At 38.4% G+C, this 18,202-nt stretch overlaps 2 protein-coding genes across 2 annotated transcripts in view; one reads left to right on the top strand and one right to left on the bottom strand.

Annotated features, from left to right (window-relative positions):
- LOC311279595 (B-cell receptor CD22-like) overlaps positions 1–18,202 on the bottom strand; it is a gene marked incomplete at both ends in the record, with an annotated part of 51,632 nt that overhangs the window by 29,634 nt on the left and 3,796 nt on the right. The window lies entirely within an intron of this gene.
- On the top strand, positions 1,485–9,429 carry LOC311283827 (B-cell receptor CD22-like). Its single transcript, XM_084398560.1, has 5 exons — positions 1,485–1,950; positions 5,797–6,039; positions 6,123–6,225; positions 8,834–8,879; positions 9,097–9,429. Exons 1-5 carry the CDS (start codon positions 1,947–1,949, stop codon positions 9,154–9,156), a joined length of 456 nt encoding a protein of 151 aa, XP_084254686.1. The 5' UTR covers positions 1,485–1,946; the 3' UTR covers positions 9,157–9,429.

Raw genomic sequence — 18,202 nt, 5'->3', positions numbered from 1 at the left:
CTGACGAGATGCGCATAACAATATCGTGATTTAAATCGCCCAGCCCTAACTTACAGTTTATTACTGTTAAAATACTGTTAACCCTTTCAACCCCACAGAAAAATCCACACTACAAAGAGTAAAAAGTAACATTGATGCAGTGTTGCAGTAAGATAATTAAGGGAATATGTTGAATAATAAGTGAATAAGTGAAATAAGTGACTGTTGAGCATTAGTGATGAACACCTGCTGTTAATAAGCAGAATCACTTAAGAAAAGAGGAACACACGAACAGAAAATAGAGAAACACAAGAACTACAACTGACTTCCAGCCATTACACATTTTTACACTTATTATTAACCAGAATGACTTTATTTCTGTCATACATCTACAGAAGTTGTTATTGAGATGTTTAATTGAAAATGTTTGGTTTGAAATTACCATTATAGAGATCAATGTTTGCTTTAGTTGGGATGCTGACCCTTGACTTTATAACATTAGTTTATCAATTGCTGCTTGAACTGTGTGTTTGTAAGTCACACTTGTGCAACCACACCGTTTGTTAATGATTGCAGTTATAATGATTATGATGACAAAAGCATCATATAGCCTGTTCATTCCCTAAGTCTCATTCAGTTTTTAATCCTGTATCAAAAGTGTTACATTATCACAACTACAGTATTAATGATGATGATTTTTTTTAACATCTCATGCACAACCTAAAAAATAAACAGAACTACATTGTCTTTAAAACACAGAGATATCAAAAATCTGCACGTCTATCATCAATGGTGACAATCATTTATTAAAATTTTTTATTCATGCAGAAGTGCATGCTGGGAGTTTTATACTATCCTGGAACCCAGGATGCATTGCGAAATGAAACTTTTTATTGTCACCATTGTTGAGTTTCATGTGCTGATTGTTGATGTCTGTGTGTGTCCGAGTTAAACAATTCAAAATGTTTTAAAGAACCATATTATTTCAATATTACTGATTTCAGAAACATTACTGTACTTCATGTTGTAGATTAACAGACATATGATAAATATAAAATACCCATAAATTCAAAGCTTATACTCAGGTTAAGATCAAAGACTCAGACATGTCCTGGATGATTATGTAATCATCACAACAGTCATAAACACCTGATCAACTTCCTCTTGACTTTATCTAGCCCCAACAAATGAGTTTTATAAACACACAGTAAAAGCAGTCAAAGAAACACTGACATTATGAAGTCAAGGGTCAAGAGCCCAACTAAAGCAAATACTGATCTCCATCATGGTGATAATAACTTTATTATTTTCAATAAAACATCAACAACTAAATCTCTGTTAATTCTCAACAATAACTTTTGTACAAAAGAAATAATGTTTAACTGGTTTGTAAACTGTTTTCATACTCAGGTGTTGCTGGAAGTCAATTATAGTTCAGGTATTCATCAGTTACTCAATTCACTCACTTCTTTTCATTCTCTCTGTCAAGGGGACTATATTAGTGAACTAATGTAGGGAATAGTGAATGAGGGTATAGGGTGTGATTGGGAAAACAGTCGATTCTGAGCACTGATTTTGAACACTGTTAATTTACAGTATATTCCTGTAGTCAATTTTTTTTTTTTTTTTTTACCGTATTACTGTTTTAATGGAAAATGGTATGACATTGTCAGAAATTGGCCTTTTTTTTACAGCAAGGGTTAACAGTGTAGATTTGACTTGAAGTTCGGCAAGGGACTAAATTGTTAATATGCTATACAGTATTATCGCAATGTAATATAAATGTCTTTAATTAATTTGACCCAGGATCAGATGGTCCCGTATACAGAAACTCACAGCCATTAACTGAGAGAAGAGACAGAAACAATGAACTCCTGCTGCAGTCAGTCAGAAGAGAGGATTCAGGCAGATATAGCTGTGCTGTAGACGGACACACTCACATCTCTCCTGATGTTCAGCTCAATGTCATGTGTGAGTACAGATTGACTTTCTCTCTTTAACCCTCATGCACTTTAGATTTCTGGTTACAGTCTGTGTGGTCCAGGTCAAATTGACCTTAATTGTATTAAATTCCCTAAAAATCACACTATATAAAAATAAAAAAAACAACAACGACAACGTATAATCAGGTACAAATAATTAACTTTTAATATCAATACTTTTCACACATTACAAAGAATACATTTCTGAATTTATAATTTATAAAAATGTTTTAACCACTATTTTTGAGACTGCCCCTCCCCAACACCCGTGGGACACTTGCCATTATACATTTATAACAATAATATCGTAGTCAAAACCTAAAGTAATCTTGACAAACTATATAGCATTTGAAAGCTTTCAGACTGTAGTTTTCATATTTGGCGACTAATTTTTAAAAGACGAATTATAACACACACTCTGATTCTTTCCATATGTTTTCATATGTGTTTTAGAGATTGGATTGAATTCAAATACAATTTTAACATTACTACCCAAACTACTTCTGAATAGGATGTCTACTTTATAAATATTTTTTTTAAGTATGGAAATATATGGTTAATATCACTCAATCCATATATGGAAATCGAAGAGTCCTTATATGGTCACCAGAAGAGTCTGGATGTCATCTAGTGGAAAAGTTTGGTACTGCGCTCAAAAAAACTTCATGAAAATATTTTTGAGACATCAACCTAAATTTTGTCACAGAACTTGTTCAGATATTTAGCTTTGATTTTCTTGAAGTTTTAGAGTTGAACATGTTTTGTAAAATATATATTTTATATAAAGTTTAAAAATATATATTTAACATTTTTATAATCTTAAACTTCTATGACGTTTTTGTAAACGTTAATTTTACAAGGTTTTTAAAGGCACCTATTATGCAAAATTCACTTTTACATGGTGTTTGAACATACATGTGTCGGCAGTGTGTTCGCCCCTAATAGTCCAGTCATTTTATGAAAAAAGGTTGAACAAATTGCAACAGAAGCAAACTCAACTGATTCTGTATCCTCAGTATGTCCTGAGTAAGCAAAAACAAGTCCCAAAGAATCCCATTAGGGGAAAGTTTCAAAAAAAAAAAAACTAATATAGCCTATTCATTCTTTTTCTTACGTGAATAGGGTAAAAACTTTAATGTTCATGGGTAGCCTAAATGGGTTCCATTCAGACCTTAACATTAAGTATTTTACTGTTATATGTCAACAAGATTCAACAAGACATTTTCACCTGGCTATACCCAATGTTTAGATCTGTTGCGGTATTTATGCAAAATAGCACATGCGTAATTAGATTATGCACCGTTTGTCCATGTTAACAAACAATAAAAAAAAAACTTGTAATACATTTTTTGTTTGTCTTGATGTAAGTAATCAACTCAGTAATTTTCATGGTGATATCTAAAGGTTAAAATTTGTACCCTATTCACGTAAGAAAAATAATGAATAGGCGTATGAATAGGCTATATTTGGGTCTTTTTCGAAACTTTCCCCTAATGGGACTTTTTTTTCCCTTACTCAGGACATATTGAGGATACAAAATCAGTTGAGTTTGCTTCTGTTGCAATTTGTTCAAGGTTGACCCCCATTTTGGCTTAAAATAAGATTGGTTCGCAGAAATCGACCTGCAGGACGCGTACTTTAATGTCTTAATTCTCCCTCGACACAGACCGTTCCTACGCTTTGCCTTCGAGGGACGGGCATACCAGTACAAAGTCCTCCCCTTCGGAGTTTCCCTGTCACCCGGCGTCTTTACGAAGGTCGTGGAGGCCGCCCTTTCCCTGTTACGGGAGGTGGGTGTTCGCATCCTCAACTATCTCAACGACTGGCTCATCTTGGCCCACTCGCGAGATCAGTTGTGCGAACACAGGGACCTGGTGCTCAGACACCTCAGCCATCTGGGGCTTCAGGCCAATTGGGAAAGAGCAAACTCGACTCCAGTGGCATATCAATTGCCTCAAGTTGCTCACAGTTTTCCTTGCTCTCCGCCGGTTTCTGCTGTTGCTGCAAGACAAGCATATACTGGTCTGAACGGACAACACATCGATATGCGTACATAAACCATCAAGGTGATCCACAATCCCATCGCATGTCACAACTCGCCCACCATCTCCTCCTCTGGAGTCAGAAGCGACTCTGGAGTGCGTTTCCCGAAAGCATCGTTGGCCAACTATGGTCGCAAGTTCATCGCAATGTCCATTGAACTCTATTGGTAACGACGGAACTTGCGACCATAGTTGGCCAACGATGCTTTCGGGAAACGCACCCCTGGTCAGTGGTCAGCCCCTGTGCTAGACTGGTGCCCATATGTGGTGATCCTATATATGTATTCTTCCACGGTACGGCTTCCCTGACGGTGAGCCTTTGTCTTCTCTGTAGGTGTTGCCTCCACCCTAACTAGGCTGGATCCTCCGCTGGGACCTTCATATGTAGCACTGTCCTCTGGCCCGTCCATATGTGTAACTCCACATGCTGCCTCCCTACAGGCAGGATTTGGTCTCCGTAGCGTCCCTTTCCGATTGGAGTAGGCACGCTTTCCCAGTGTTATCCAATATTCTCACTGTGTGGGAACAAGTAGGAACAGCAGTGATTGACTTCTCTGTGTAAAGCCCTCTCCTTCTCCAAGGGTGCGGGGGATCAGGCGGTTCACACGAGGAGCTGGAAGACAGTGTTTGTGGCGTTTTTCTTAGGGATCCCAATTCATCAGTCACTGACGTAACTCATAGTGATGACTGAATGTGAACGTCTAGGTTACTAATGTAACCCCCATTCCTTGAAGGAGGGAAGGGAGAAGTTACGTCCCATTGCCACAATCCCTGTGTTCACCGCTGAGCAATGAGCACCACTACAGGGGGTGGAACTGAGACACGAGGAAACACAAATAAGAAATGAGAAGCGCCCTATTTGTATATATTGTGTGGAGAATATTAGATATTTGAAGTGTTGTTTTTCCACTAAGAGATCTTTTTTATTGTATTTTGCCTGTTACTTGTATGAACCTAACTTTTGCCTCTAGTGGCCAAAGAGTTGTGTTACACGTGCCAGAGTGGCACACCTGAAATCAATCACTGTATAAGTACTGCTCCTGTTTGTTTGTCACTAACACCCTGATGAAGGCCAGTGGGCCGATACGCGTTGGTGTTTTTTAATTTTTTAGCCCTCTAATAAAGACTTTTGTATCACTTTTTGTATCCACTGAGTGCCTGGACTTGGATTTTTTCCTACGTTTTTTTCAATTATTACCCTTCCAAGAGCACCGGAGGATACAAGGGATTTCAGCAGCGCTCCAGTTCCCTTTTGTTCCGCCCTATTTGTATATTGGAATATTCTTGATCACTGGAGCGTCACTTCAAAGCGTCAACAGCTGCGATCAAGGGATCTGCCCTTATGTTGTTAAAGTTTGGTTATTTAAGAAATTCATACATAATAAAGATGAAGCAATAAGCATATATGTTTGATACATAATTAATTTAAACTGCAAAGGTAAAGCATAAATAAAAATGATTGTGACATGTGAAGGGAATGGAGAGAATTGAGATGTCAAACTGAGTTTGATCAGTTTCTGGGTCACAGGCTGGAGGACGGAGGAGTGAGGAAACGAGGAAGCATCAATTTGAGTATTGAGAAGCACCCATAAACTTTCCCTCGACTCCTCCGTCCTCATTTTCTTTCCTTGCAACCTTCCCTCACATCCTACAGGGGGATCTGTTTTAGCCTTAAACAGTGAAAAATTAACTGGGATGTTTGCTGAACTTGTCCAATAATAACCAACTGCAGCCTTTCCTAGAACATTTTCCACCAGCCGTCTCTGATAAATACTTTTACCTGACATCTGTAGATCCTCCAGTGAAACCTGTGATCTCCATCAGTCCACCTGGTGTAATAGTGGAGGGAGATTCAGTGACTCTGAACTGCATCAGTGACTCAAACCCTCCTGCTCTGAACTTCAGCTGGTTTAAGGAGAATGAACCCTCAGCTGTTGGATCTGGACAGAGTTTCAGTGCACTACAGAGTGGACACTTCTACTGTCAGGCTCACAATCAACATGGATCTCAGAGATCAGACGCTGTAACTGTCACAGGTGAAGCTTTTGTAAGAGCAAACCTGTATATCTTTCTTCAGTCAGGACTGTTAATCTTAGCTGATAATGTTTCACTCTTTCAGTGCATCCTAGATCCAGTTGGCATGAAGTATTTGGGATCACAGTGGAATGTGGAGCAATATTCATCCTCGTCATCATCATTATTATCGTCATCATGTTTATAATGTGAGATCCACAAACAACATTGATAATTATGACCGCCGCTAGCGTAGCTAGCGAAAGCGGTCATATAGGGATTGTATGTTTATGGTATGTTCGTCTACTAGACTTTTACGGAAAAATTTTGTTTGGTCCCCGGGGGCCACTCCCCCCCCCCGCGCTGGGGCCCCCGTAAATTTTTCGTCAACGATACCAGGGACACCGAAGCACCGGGGAACATGAAATTTGGTGGGCATGTAGCCCCACTAGACTTCTACGGAAAAATTTCGTTTGGTCCCCAGGGGCCACTCCCCCCCCCGCGCTGGGCCCCCCTTAACCCCAAAAAATGCAGTTTTTCCTAAATAACTACCTGAACCGTGGCACCGAGGATGAAGAAATTTTTATGGTATGTTCGTCTACTAGACTTTTACGGAAAATTTTCGTTTGGTCCCCGGGGGCCACTCCCCCCCCCCGCGCTGGGGCCCCCGTAAATTTTTCGTCAACGATACCAGGGACACCGAAGCACCGGGGAACATGAAATTTGGTGGGCATGTAGCCCCACTAGACTTCTACGGAAAAATTTCGTTTGGTCCCCGGGGGCCACTCCCCCCCCCGCGCTGGGCCCCCCCAAAACCAAAAAAATTCAGTTTTTCCTAAATAACTACCTGAACCGTGGCACCGAGGATGAAGAAATTTTTATGGTATGTTGGTCTACTAGACTTTTACGGAAAAATTTCGTTTGGTCCCCGGGGGCCACTTCCCCCCCTGCGCTGGGGCCCCCGTAAATTTTTCGTCAACGATACCAGGGACACCGAAGCACCGGGGAACATGAAATTTGGTGGGCATGTAGCCCCACTACACTTCTACGGAAAAATTTCGTTTGGTCCCCGGGGGCCACTCCCCCCCCGCCCTGGGCCCCCCCAAACCCCAAAAAATGCAGTTTTTCCTAAATAACTACCTGAACCGTGGCACCGAGGATGAAGAAATTTTTATGGTATGTTGGTCTACTAGACTTTTACGGAAAAATTTCGTTTGGTCCCCGGAGGCCACTTCCCCCCCCCGCGCTGGGGCCCCTGTAAATTTTTCGTCAACGATACCAGGGACACCGAAACACCGGGGAACATGAAATTTGGTGGGCATGTAGCCCCACTAGACTTCTACGGAAAAATTTCGTTTGGTCCCCGGGGGCCACTCCCCCCCCCCGCGCTGGGCCCCCCTTAACCCAAAAAAATGCAGTTTTTCCTAAATAACTACCTGAACCGTGGCACCGAGGATGAAGACATTTTTATGGTATGTTGGTCTACTAGACTTTTACGGAAAAATTTCATTTGGTCCCCGGGGGCCACTTCCCCCCCTGCGCTGGGGCCCCCGTAAATTTTTCGTCAACGATACCAGGGACACCGAAGCACCGGGGAACATGAAATTTGGTGGGCATGTAGCCCCACTACACTTCTACGGAAAAATTTCGTTTGGTCCCCGGGGGCCACTCCCCCCCCCGCGCTGGGCCCCCCCAAACCCAAAAAAAATGCAGTTTTTCCTAAATAACTACCTGAACCGTGGCACCGAGGATGAAGACATTTTTATGGTATGTTGGTCTACTAGACTTTTACGGAAAAATTTCGTTTGGTCCCCGGGGGCCACTCCCCCCCCCTGCGCTGGGGCCCCCGTAAATTTTTCGTCAACGATACCAGGGACACCGAAACACCGGGGAACATGACATTTGGTGGGCATGTAGCCCCACTAGACTTCTACGGAAAAATTTCGTTTGGTCCCCGGGGGCCACTCCCCCCCCGCGCTGGGCCCCCCCAAACCCAAAAAAATTCAGTTTTTCCTAAATAACTACCTGAACCGTGGCACCGAGGATGAAGAAATTTTTATGGTATGTTGCTCTTAAGGGCCCACATCAACCTAGCCCATAATCACTCATTTGTGATTTGCGCCCCTCCCATAAAAAATGAAAATGCAATATTATTCTGCTTTGATCGCCCCTATCTTCAGTGGAGATGTTCAGAACTGCACCATATTTCATGTGTATGATTAACTTGACATCCTCTGGGGGTATCCTCTGCTAAGTTTTGTAGAATTTCATCCATGGGGGGGTATAAAATAAATTAATTTATGTGCACATTTAGTGACTGTACACTCATCAGCCTGTAGATGGTGCTGTTGAGCGAAGGGTTGCTGGTTTAGGATGATACTGTCACACACACACAGGAATACAAACAAACGCAAGCATGCACACACACTGACATCCACACGCACAGACACACACCCATACACACACATACAAATCCACATGCACAGACACACACACACAAACACACACGCGCACACATGTACGCACACATACATACACGCACAGACACACACACACACACACACACAGACACACACATACTCAAACACACACACATACACACACACACACACACACACACACAGACAGACATGCACATACTATTACTTTTTTTAGGTATATACATAAACACGCAATACAGCCAAATTACTCCACGTCATTTATTTTTGTGGAAAGCCAGTGCAGGCCTGAGCGGCGGTCATATTTTGTACCGTGATGCGGTACATCTAGTTTCAAATATAGTCGTCCATATGCTATTAATTTCTGTCATCATTACAGAAAGAAACGAAGGAGTGTTAAAAATGAAAATGTCACAGTGAAAGAGGTAAATCGTCCAAACACAACATGACTTTACAGAAGCAGAAAATCAGTCGATCAGCCGTTATCTGTATAATCATGTGTCTTCATGATCTGCATGCAGGAACAAACATACAGTCCGATTCAGAAACAAATGAGTTGATTCTAAAAAATATTAATGCTATAAATTTAGTTTATATTGACTTCTCTATTTTGTGATGTAAATCCTTCTGTCTCTCCTATAGATCTCTGATCCCAATGAAGACACATATACAGCTCAGCATTTTGCTGTGAATGATCCTTGAACAATATGTGATTCCTTCAATTCAGATTTGTTGTAAATGCAAGGTATTTTGTTAATATGAAACCAATAGGAAAATTGAAACAGATTTTTAGTTAAATTTATTTATTTTTACCAAAGTGTGTTTATTTAAACACAGCTAATGTAGACCAAAGATGTTAATACAGAAGAATCAGAACTAATGCCTCAAGTTACATAAAGCGGAACTAGGAACAATTGAGCAAAATCATAAATCATACAAGATAATGGAAAAATAAATCTAACCATGAAGAACCCAATCCCAGTCAGTGTTGATTATGACAAAATTATATTTTTTCTGCAAATGATTTCATTCAATTTTGCTATTTCATATGAATTATTACAAGATGTTATGAGACTGTCTTGATTAAAAGAAAACACAACACACACAGACTAGTGACCATTCAGACATTTAAATCAGTGTGTGTGTGTGTGTGTGTGTGTGTGTGTGTGTGTGTGTGTGTGTGTGTGTGTGTGTGTGTGTGTGTGTGTGTGTGTGTGTGTGTGTGTGTGTGTGTGTGTGTGTGTGTGTGTGTGTGTGTGTGTGTGTGTGTGTGTGCGTGTGCATCCCACATAGCAACATTGTGAGGTCCCAGATCCGGTCCACATTTGGAAAGATGTTCTGGCCCACATGCAGTGTGGGTGTGTGTTCAAAATTAAAATTATACTCTCCAATATGCCATGTCTTAACATGGGAAAATTATATTATCTATATTTTTTTCTTAATTTACTTTATTTATTGATTTTTTTCAAATAATTTCTTACATGTATTCGTATTTATTTCTAAATAAACTTATCAGACCAAAATAAGTTTTTTCATCATCTCATAAATAAAACTAAACAGAGATTATATACTGTTAGGAACCAGGGAGTGTGTATTTGCTAATGCGAATGGGTGTGTGTGTCTTCAGAATTATAAGGGGTCGGGCTTATACTTTACCCACCACAAATACTCACCAGTGTATAATCTACACACTTTACATAAAACCTTATGCTTTTATTTTCTTTGAGGACTTTCAGGAGTATAGAGACATCAATAATTAACATCTGAATCTCAACAATGGTGACAATCAACACATTTTTTTTTGTGAAGCTGGTAATGCTGTTTGTGGAGTTAGGGTTATCAAATGGCATCAAATGTTTAGACTTCAACGCAATTTTCATGTTCAACCACAATTTGACGTCTGAGCGATGTTGGAGTCCATGTCCAATGACATTTCTAGCTTGGGTGACTCACATTGTGGCCATAATATGAGCACACAATGAGTTCGCTGTGAGGTTACACTTTTAGCTCACTGTGAACTCACATTGTGGTCATATGGAGAGATCACTGTGAGATCAACGTGTTGACTGGGCTAGTTGAGACCAGTGGTTTTCAACCTCTCCTACAGGGACCCCCTTTGACAGGCCATGTTTCTGTTTTAACCCTGAAATGGCACACCTGATTCAATTAATGAGTAGTTTTTAGAGTAGGAAGAGTAGGAATTAGTCAATTAATCAATTAGTCAACTACTCATTAAGCCTTTAATTAACTGAATCAGGTGTGCCATTTCAGGGTTAAACCAGAAACATGGCCTGTCAGGGGGTCCCTGCAGGAGAGGTTGAGAACCACTGGACTAGACTAATAATGAAGGTCTGGAGTCTGTTGCTATAGTAATGAACGCCTGGAGTCTGTTGCTATAGTAAAGAGTGCCTGAGTCTGTTGCTATAGTAATGAAGGTCTGGAGTCTGTTTCTATTGTAATGAACACCAGGGGCCTGTTTCAGAAAGGAGGTTAAGTGAAAACTCTGAGTATGTTAACCCTGAAATGAGGGAAACTCTGAGTTTTCTGTTTCAGAATGGGAGGTATGTTAAACCTGAGAAAGCAGAGTAAGTCAAGCCCGTTTCTGAAAGAGAGGTAACTTATACTCAGAGTCAGTTACCATGGTATGTATTATTTTTTTTTTTAATAAGATGAAGTCTATATAACTCCTTACCTGGCAATTGAAAATACAGTAGTAGATTGGAGTTACATAATGTAGTTGTAAACAAATTCTACAGAATTCAACTGGCATTTACTGAGAATCACTGAACTGTGTTGATCTGTGCAGCAGAAGTTGATGGACCGTCCTCCTGCTGTTCTTCCACACTCTTGGGGCGGGGGGAGAGATAAGAATACCCATTTATACTTAGATTTAAACTTTGATTCTATAGGCTACTCCACATAAATATGTGAAAAAATCTGAATGTGTAGATTGTTTGATGTGTAGACACTGTAGGCCTCTCTGTGGCAGCAGAAACTCTTTATCCCCATCGTCCTGTGAAGATGAGCATTTGGTCGAGTATAGCCTACACTTTATAACACTATTTGTCATAATGGTGTATTGAGTAGGTTACTTACAACTGCCTGGGGTTCTGTTGGGACAGGAGGCTCCAACAGACAGATATTACCATCAGAATCTGTTGGGACCAACAAAAACCAAAACCAAAGTAAAATAAATGGAAATATCAAAAATAGCCTATATATAAAATAACACACCTCTTACATTTTATGAAGGCCCTTGGACCTTCGGGAGTGACTGGCTCTGAAGTCCCTCCAGGAATTCCCTCAGCTGTAAATGCTGCTGCACTGCTAGACACTGGATGCTATTTAGTTATTTATGTCAAATGTAAAGGCAGGTAGCCTACACCCATGATGTGCTCAAGCCTTACTTGATTGAATTATGTTTTCATATTTAATTTTCAGCTGCTGCCATGTTCTTTTAATACCTGCAGGATTGCACCTACATGAAAATTAAAATTAGGTTGAATAACATACTGTTCTTTCACCTCTGATATTATAACAGTTGGGTAAGTTACTTGTATTACTAACTACAAATGACATCTTCAACAGTGTAATTAGATTAATGTCTACTTATTACTAATTACTAAATCCCATATCAACCTCAACCATTTCAACAATACAAGGAGAGACAAGAAACTCCACTTTTAATGCTTTCAAATAAACCATATATACAATTGCATGAATTATTCTTGAATTGACCAAAGTGTGTAGAGGGAGAAGGTTACATAAAAAATATACCTTTTAAAAATGTATGTTAAATATACAGAATTGTTCTATAGTCTAATGCAATTACATCAGATTTTACTTTAAATTACAGAAGAATTAAGAGTAATCCCTTTAATTAAATTGCAGTATTTAGATTACTTGGTAATTAATTACACCCAACACTGTATAACTAATTAAAATGTAAAGGTGAGAAAATGCAGACCTCTTTTTGTCTGGCGCTGTTGCCATGGTGACTCATAATATCTGTGCTCCATTGATAATGGCTTTTTATAGTTGTGGTGCAGGCGCTTAACTCAGAGTAGGTCAACCCAGAGTTGATTGAACTAACTAATTTCAGCTGTTCTGAAACCGAAAACTCAGAGTTTCCCATCTCAGGGTAAGTCAACTCAGAGTTCAAGTTTTAACTCAGAGTTGGTTGAACCTCCTTTCTGAAACAGGCCCCAGGTGATGTTGGCTGTTTATTGATGATGATGATGACGATGATATCATCATGTAAATGCCTGAAGCCCTGATCTTATTCAGTGTCTTATGTTCTGATTATATAGGACTTGCAGTTTCAAAACTGTTTTATTCATAACAGAAGTAATTTGATTCTACAGAATGTCTAGCAGTTTTGTTTATCAAATAATGTACTTGGTTTTTAAAAACTATTTAGTGCACAAAACCCTGTCATCTATGGCATAACTTAGACGCACACAGACATCAAGAAACAGCGTATGAATCTCAACAATGGTGACAATCAAACAAAATATCCAGATAATCAGATCAACTCCAGCTGCATAATTTATTAAAGCTGCAATGCATGCTGGGAGATTTTGGTGAGTTTTGATTGGTGGTACCCAGCATGCACTGCGGCATGAAGCATTTCATTGATTGTCACCATTGTTGAGAGTCATACCAGAGCCCGTCTACGGAGAGCCTTGGCACTTCCTATTAGCCCCATTGTATCGATCTTGGTTGCAGTTCCATTATAATTCCACTGGAGGTGATCGCGGGCGAGTGCAGACTGAATGGGAGTCTATGGGGCTAGACGGCTAAATGTGTCTCTTTCACCCGATTGCCGTTGAGATGAGAAATCTCAGATTTTATTGTAGGTTTTGCAAGTTCAACATGGGTTATAGGTCGAAAGTTGAATGAACGAGTACTTATTTCTTTTCGATTTCTTACAGGTTGAGTTGTTGTTGCCCATAACACGCTAGCATTCTGCTAATGACGTCAGCATTCTGACGTCATTGACATTTTAAAAGACTTTTTAAACCAAAAAGTGGCTCTAAAAAATCTAACACCCAGCAATGTGTAATTTATTTGCATCTCCTTTCGAATACAACATTCAAATTACTAGACAAAAAATTATATCCTGAGAAAAGTGGGTTTGAGGGTTTTTCGCCATAGACCTCCATTCATTCTGCACTCGCCTGCGAGCGCCCCCGCATGGACAGAGACGTGTTACTGCAGCCAGTCCAGAAACCGGAAGTAAGCAGAGAGTGCCAATACTCTTCCTATTAGACATTCTCTGGTCATACACTGATTCTTGATGGCTAAGTAATAATGTAGAGGAAAATGTTTAATGCACTAAATGTTTTTAAAATCCATTATAGTCTTCGTTAAACAAAATTGCTCTAATGCTGTAAAAATAAATAGATTCTATTGTAATACATCATAAAAACCATAAATTCTATATAATCAAAACATTTGACACTGAACACGATTAGGAAATCAGGCATTTACATGATGGTATTGTTGTCATCATCTATAAACAGCCAACATCCCCTGATCTTATCTTCTCATGACTATTTTGCCTATAACAAGTATAGCAGCCAAAGAACTTTTATATTAAAGAGTGAAGGGTCAAGAGCACAACTAAAGCAAACGCTAACCACCATCATGGTGACTTTAAAATACAAAATTTTAATGATTTCATAAAAATGGAAATTATATAAAGTAAATCTGGTTAGTGTAAGTGAAGCTGGTAATAAGTGTACGGCCATGCGTTTCACCTTTTTGTTTGGCAAAATGACATCAGCAGAGGTCAAACTCTTGACGTCAAATTGACATCAACACTTTGACGTCAATATGACTTTCATTTTTGACCTATTTCTTGACCTAATTTTGACAAAGTATAGCTTGTTTGACAGCTGAACATCACTTTAGGTGTTTTGCTCTGCTAACTTAATTTTAACATTAGATATTTACAGAATGAAAATGAGTTTAACTTTCATTGAAACCCACTGTTACATCATGTTTCTTAAACTATACAGAAATAAGTCTGTTGTCACTCATCACTGATGATCCCTGTCAATCATCAGTGGCTCCGCCCACAGAGCTCAGGATTGGTTCATTTGTGCTCCGCCTCTCACTGCAGAATCTTCCTGTTGATCTGAACAAACAATAAGATGAAGAAAGACTGACTGAAGTTCATCAACAACATTATAAACCCTTCACAAGATACATAAAACAATCACACTATACTGAAGAGAGTTTTATTGATTATATTGAGAAGAGCTGCAGGTTCTGACACTTACTGATGGATTCTCATGTTTAGAAAAGCTCTGAGGATCAAGAGTCTACAGGAGGTCTGCGATCAATGGTCTGTGTGAAAGAGAGCGAGAGATCGGTCATGTGATCATCTGTGATGGAGTATCTGACTTTGACGTCTCACTTACTGTAAGTGTGTCGTACAGGTCAGAGGTCATGGATTTGAGATCAAGAGCTGTATATGTGTCTTCATTGGGATCAGAGATCTACAGGAGAGACAGAAGGTCTTACTTCACAAAATATCACAATCAGAATAATAAATATACATTTTTAAAAACATGATCAATGATAAACTTTGAACATTCACAATTTTATGGAAACACTATCAAAAAAGTTCCCTGACAATGTTCAAAGTAAAGGGCTTTTTCATATGTTCGTAATTTTAAAAGCAACGGAAAAGACATGTTAATTGCTTAACAGAGATACCCTTACTATATACAGTGAAAAACTGCAATAGCTCTCACAGGACACTTCATGCAATTTTACAGTAAAATAATGTTAATTGAACAGATTTTGGAAGTACAGTGTAAAAAAAAAAACTTTACCGTTGCATTTACCGTACCTTACCGTAAAAATAGCAATTAGCAATTAGCAAAAAAGTAGCAATTGTTATGTTTTACATCATTGAACAAAAATGTACAGTAAAAAGCTGGCAGCTGTGGTTGCCAGTGCTTTACCGTAAAAAAATACGCTAGAAATATTTGTGTTTTACGGCATTGAACTTAAGTTCACAGTAAAAACTGCCAGCTGGTTGCAAGCACTTTACCGTAAAAAATACTGCAGTAATATTTTAGGTTTTATGGCATTGAACTTCAGTTTATGGTTAAAAAAAATAAAAAAAGTGGTTTGCCTATAATTTAAAAATATTGTATTACAAACCAATTTGTCATAAAAGTTATTATTGAGAATTAGCAGAGGTTTAGAAGTTGATGTTTTATTGTAATAAAGTTACCATTATGGAGATCAGTGTTTAGGGATCTTTAGTTGGGCTCTTGACCCTTGACTTTCTAACTTTATATTTACTCTGACTGTTCTAACTGTATGTTTATAAAACACATTCGTTATGGCATGAAAATCAGAGAGAAAATGTGATCAGATGTTGATGGCTATTTATTGATGGTGACATAATCGTCATGTAGTGGCCTGATTCACTGATCTCATAAAGAGTCTGATCTTTCATTATGTTTATTACTAATATATTTCTCATTTTTGAATGTAATAGTTCTATCACCACCACATGTGATCCAGCAGTGACAAAGAAGTAATATTAAGAACTTTAAAAACACATGGTGTATAAAAAAGGTTTTGAACTTCTGTATGAAGTACACCAACACAGACATCAAGAATCAGCGTATGAATCTCAACAACGGTGACAATCAACAAAATAATCAGATAAAACTCTGAACATCACAAAACAAGTTACGAAAAAGTTGCAACAAAAACAACAGCAAAAATAAAAGCAGATATAATAATAAACGAAAATACTAAGGCAATTCAGCATAATTTATTCATGCTGCAGTGCATGCTGGGAGATATTGATGAGTTTTGATTGAATGCTCCCATCATGCACTGCGCTTTTATCATCACCTTTGTTGAGACTCATATGCTGATTCTTGATGTCGAAAACATCCTTCATCTGAGATGATTACCGAATAAATATTTTACTCCATGTTTCATGTAAGTAAAAGCTATATAACATTAACAAAATAAAATAACATGAATTTCTTCAAAGTTTGGTCTTGATGTGGATTTTATAGTTTCTGCAGTTTTTCTCACTTTGCTTTCTCTTAATTTAAGCATATAGCCGAAACTAATTTAAGCCACAACACAGAGATTAGACCATGTTTTTTGACCAGATAAAATATAAATCAATGAGAAATGATTGCACGTGAATGAAGTAATCTCCGATTGGTCATGTATCTTGTTCAAAACCCGTAATGGCTTGAGTCATCATAAATTTAACAGTAAATTATAATTAAAAACTTAAGCAGATTGGTTAAATTCACTAAAACAACTTCACGGCCAAGGCCATTCACAACTGCCCACTAAAATCAGCTTTATTTCATATTTTTTTATATATTATAGTACAAACTGGTTACCGCTGGATTGGGAAGGTTTGAATCCTGTCACTTTGTACATTTACAGTCTGAAACACAGATAACGGCTGATCGATTCATTCTCTGCTTTTGTGAAGTCATGTTTAGATGATTTACCTGTTTCACTGTGCGATCTTCAGATTTCACTCTCCTTCGTTTCTTTCTGTTATAATGAAAGACATTAGCAGCATATTAATTTATTTTAAAGATTACTAATAATTAAACACAAATTAGCCATTTCCTACATTAGACCAAACGTGAATTTATACAATCACTGCAGTTTGTTTATTGAGCTCACATTATAAACAGTATGAAGATGATGATGAAGATGATGATGAAGAATAATCCTCCAGATGCCGCTGTGATCATAATCACATTCCTACCAGCAACATGATGAACTGAAAGAGGAAGATCATCATGATTAACTCTCCAAACTGATGAATGATGTGAAGATACAGGAGTGTGTTAATAAAAGCTTCACCTGTGACAGTTACAGCGTCTGATCTCTGAGATCCATGTTGATTGTGAGCCTGACAGTAGAAGCGTCCACTCTGTAGTGCACTGAAACTCTGTCCAGATCCAACAGCTGAGGGTTCATTCTCCTTAAACCAGCTGAAGTTCAGAGCAGGAGGGTTTGAGTCACTGATGCAGTTCAGAGTCACTGAATCTCCCTCCACTATTACACCAGATCCACTTATCAACACTGAGACGTTTCTGGGACGGTCTGAAGACAAAAATTAAAATTCACAACAAATACTAGAAAATTATGAATTTGAAGTTTCTTAACAACACTGTAAAACCCAACAAGTTAAGGTAACTCATTTCATTTGAGGAAACCGATTGCCTCAATTCAATTAAGTTTATAAAAACAATAGTTATGAGTACTCTGAACTTATTTTAATCGAGGTCACTAAAACAATAATATTTATTAATACACAATTAAACTTTACACTGCATTTGAATACTTTATATAGCTGAAACTTCACTTTATTGAGTAAAAACAGTGACATGACAAACTTTAAATGAACTCAGAGCACTTGCAGTTACTGTTAGCTCACAATTTCACACACAAAGTCAAATTCAATAAGTTAAGCTAACTTATTACATTTGAGGAAACCGATTGCCTTAATCCAATTAAGTTTATAAAAACAATAGTTATGAGTACTCTGCAATTATTTCAGTTGAGTTTACTAAAAGTAGATATACATTGCAGTCAATAAATGAAGTGATTAATTAAGTGATTATTGAGCATTAGTGATTAACACCTGCTGTTAACGAGCAGAATCAATGAAGGAAAGAGAAACACAAGAACTACAACTGACTTCAGACACAGACTTAGATGAAATCAACTC

The sequence above is a fragment of the Rutilus rutilus genome (genome assembly GCF_951802725.1).
Source record: "Rutilus rutilus genome assembly, chromosome: 2".
NCBI classification, from domain to species: domain Eukaryota; kingdom Metazoa; phylum Chordata; class Actinopteri; order Cypriniformes; family Leuciscidae; genus Rutilus; species Rutilus rutilus.
The sequence above is the reverse complement of the archived record's forward strand: the minus strand, read 5'-3'. Positions and strand labels throughout refer to the sequence as shown.

Excerpts from the sequence above, each read along its gene's own strand:
- LOC311283827 (XM_084398560.1), top strand. Across the intron at positions 6,040-6,122 it reads AGACGCTGTAACTGTCACAG|TGCATCCTAGATCCAGTTGG; the intron begins GTGAAGCTTTTG and ends TCACTCTTTCAG. Across the intron at positions 8,880-9,096 it reads AAAATGTCACAGTGAAAGAG|ATCTCTGATCCCAATGAAGA; the intron begins GTAAATCGTCCA and ends TCTCTCCTATAG.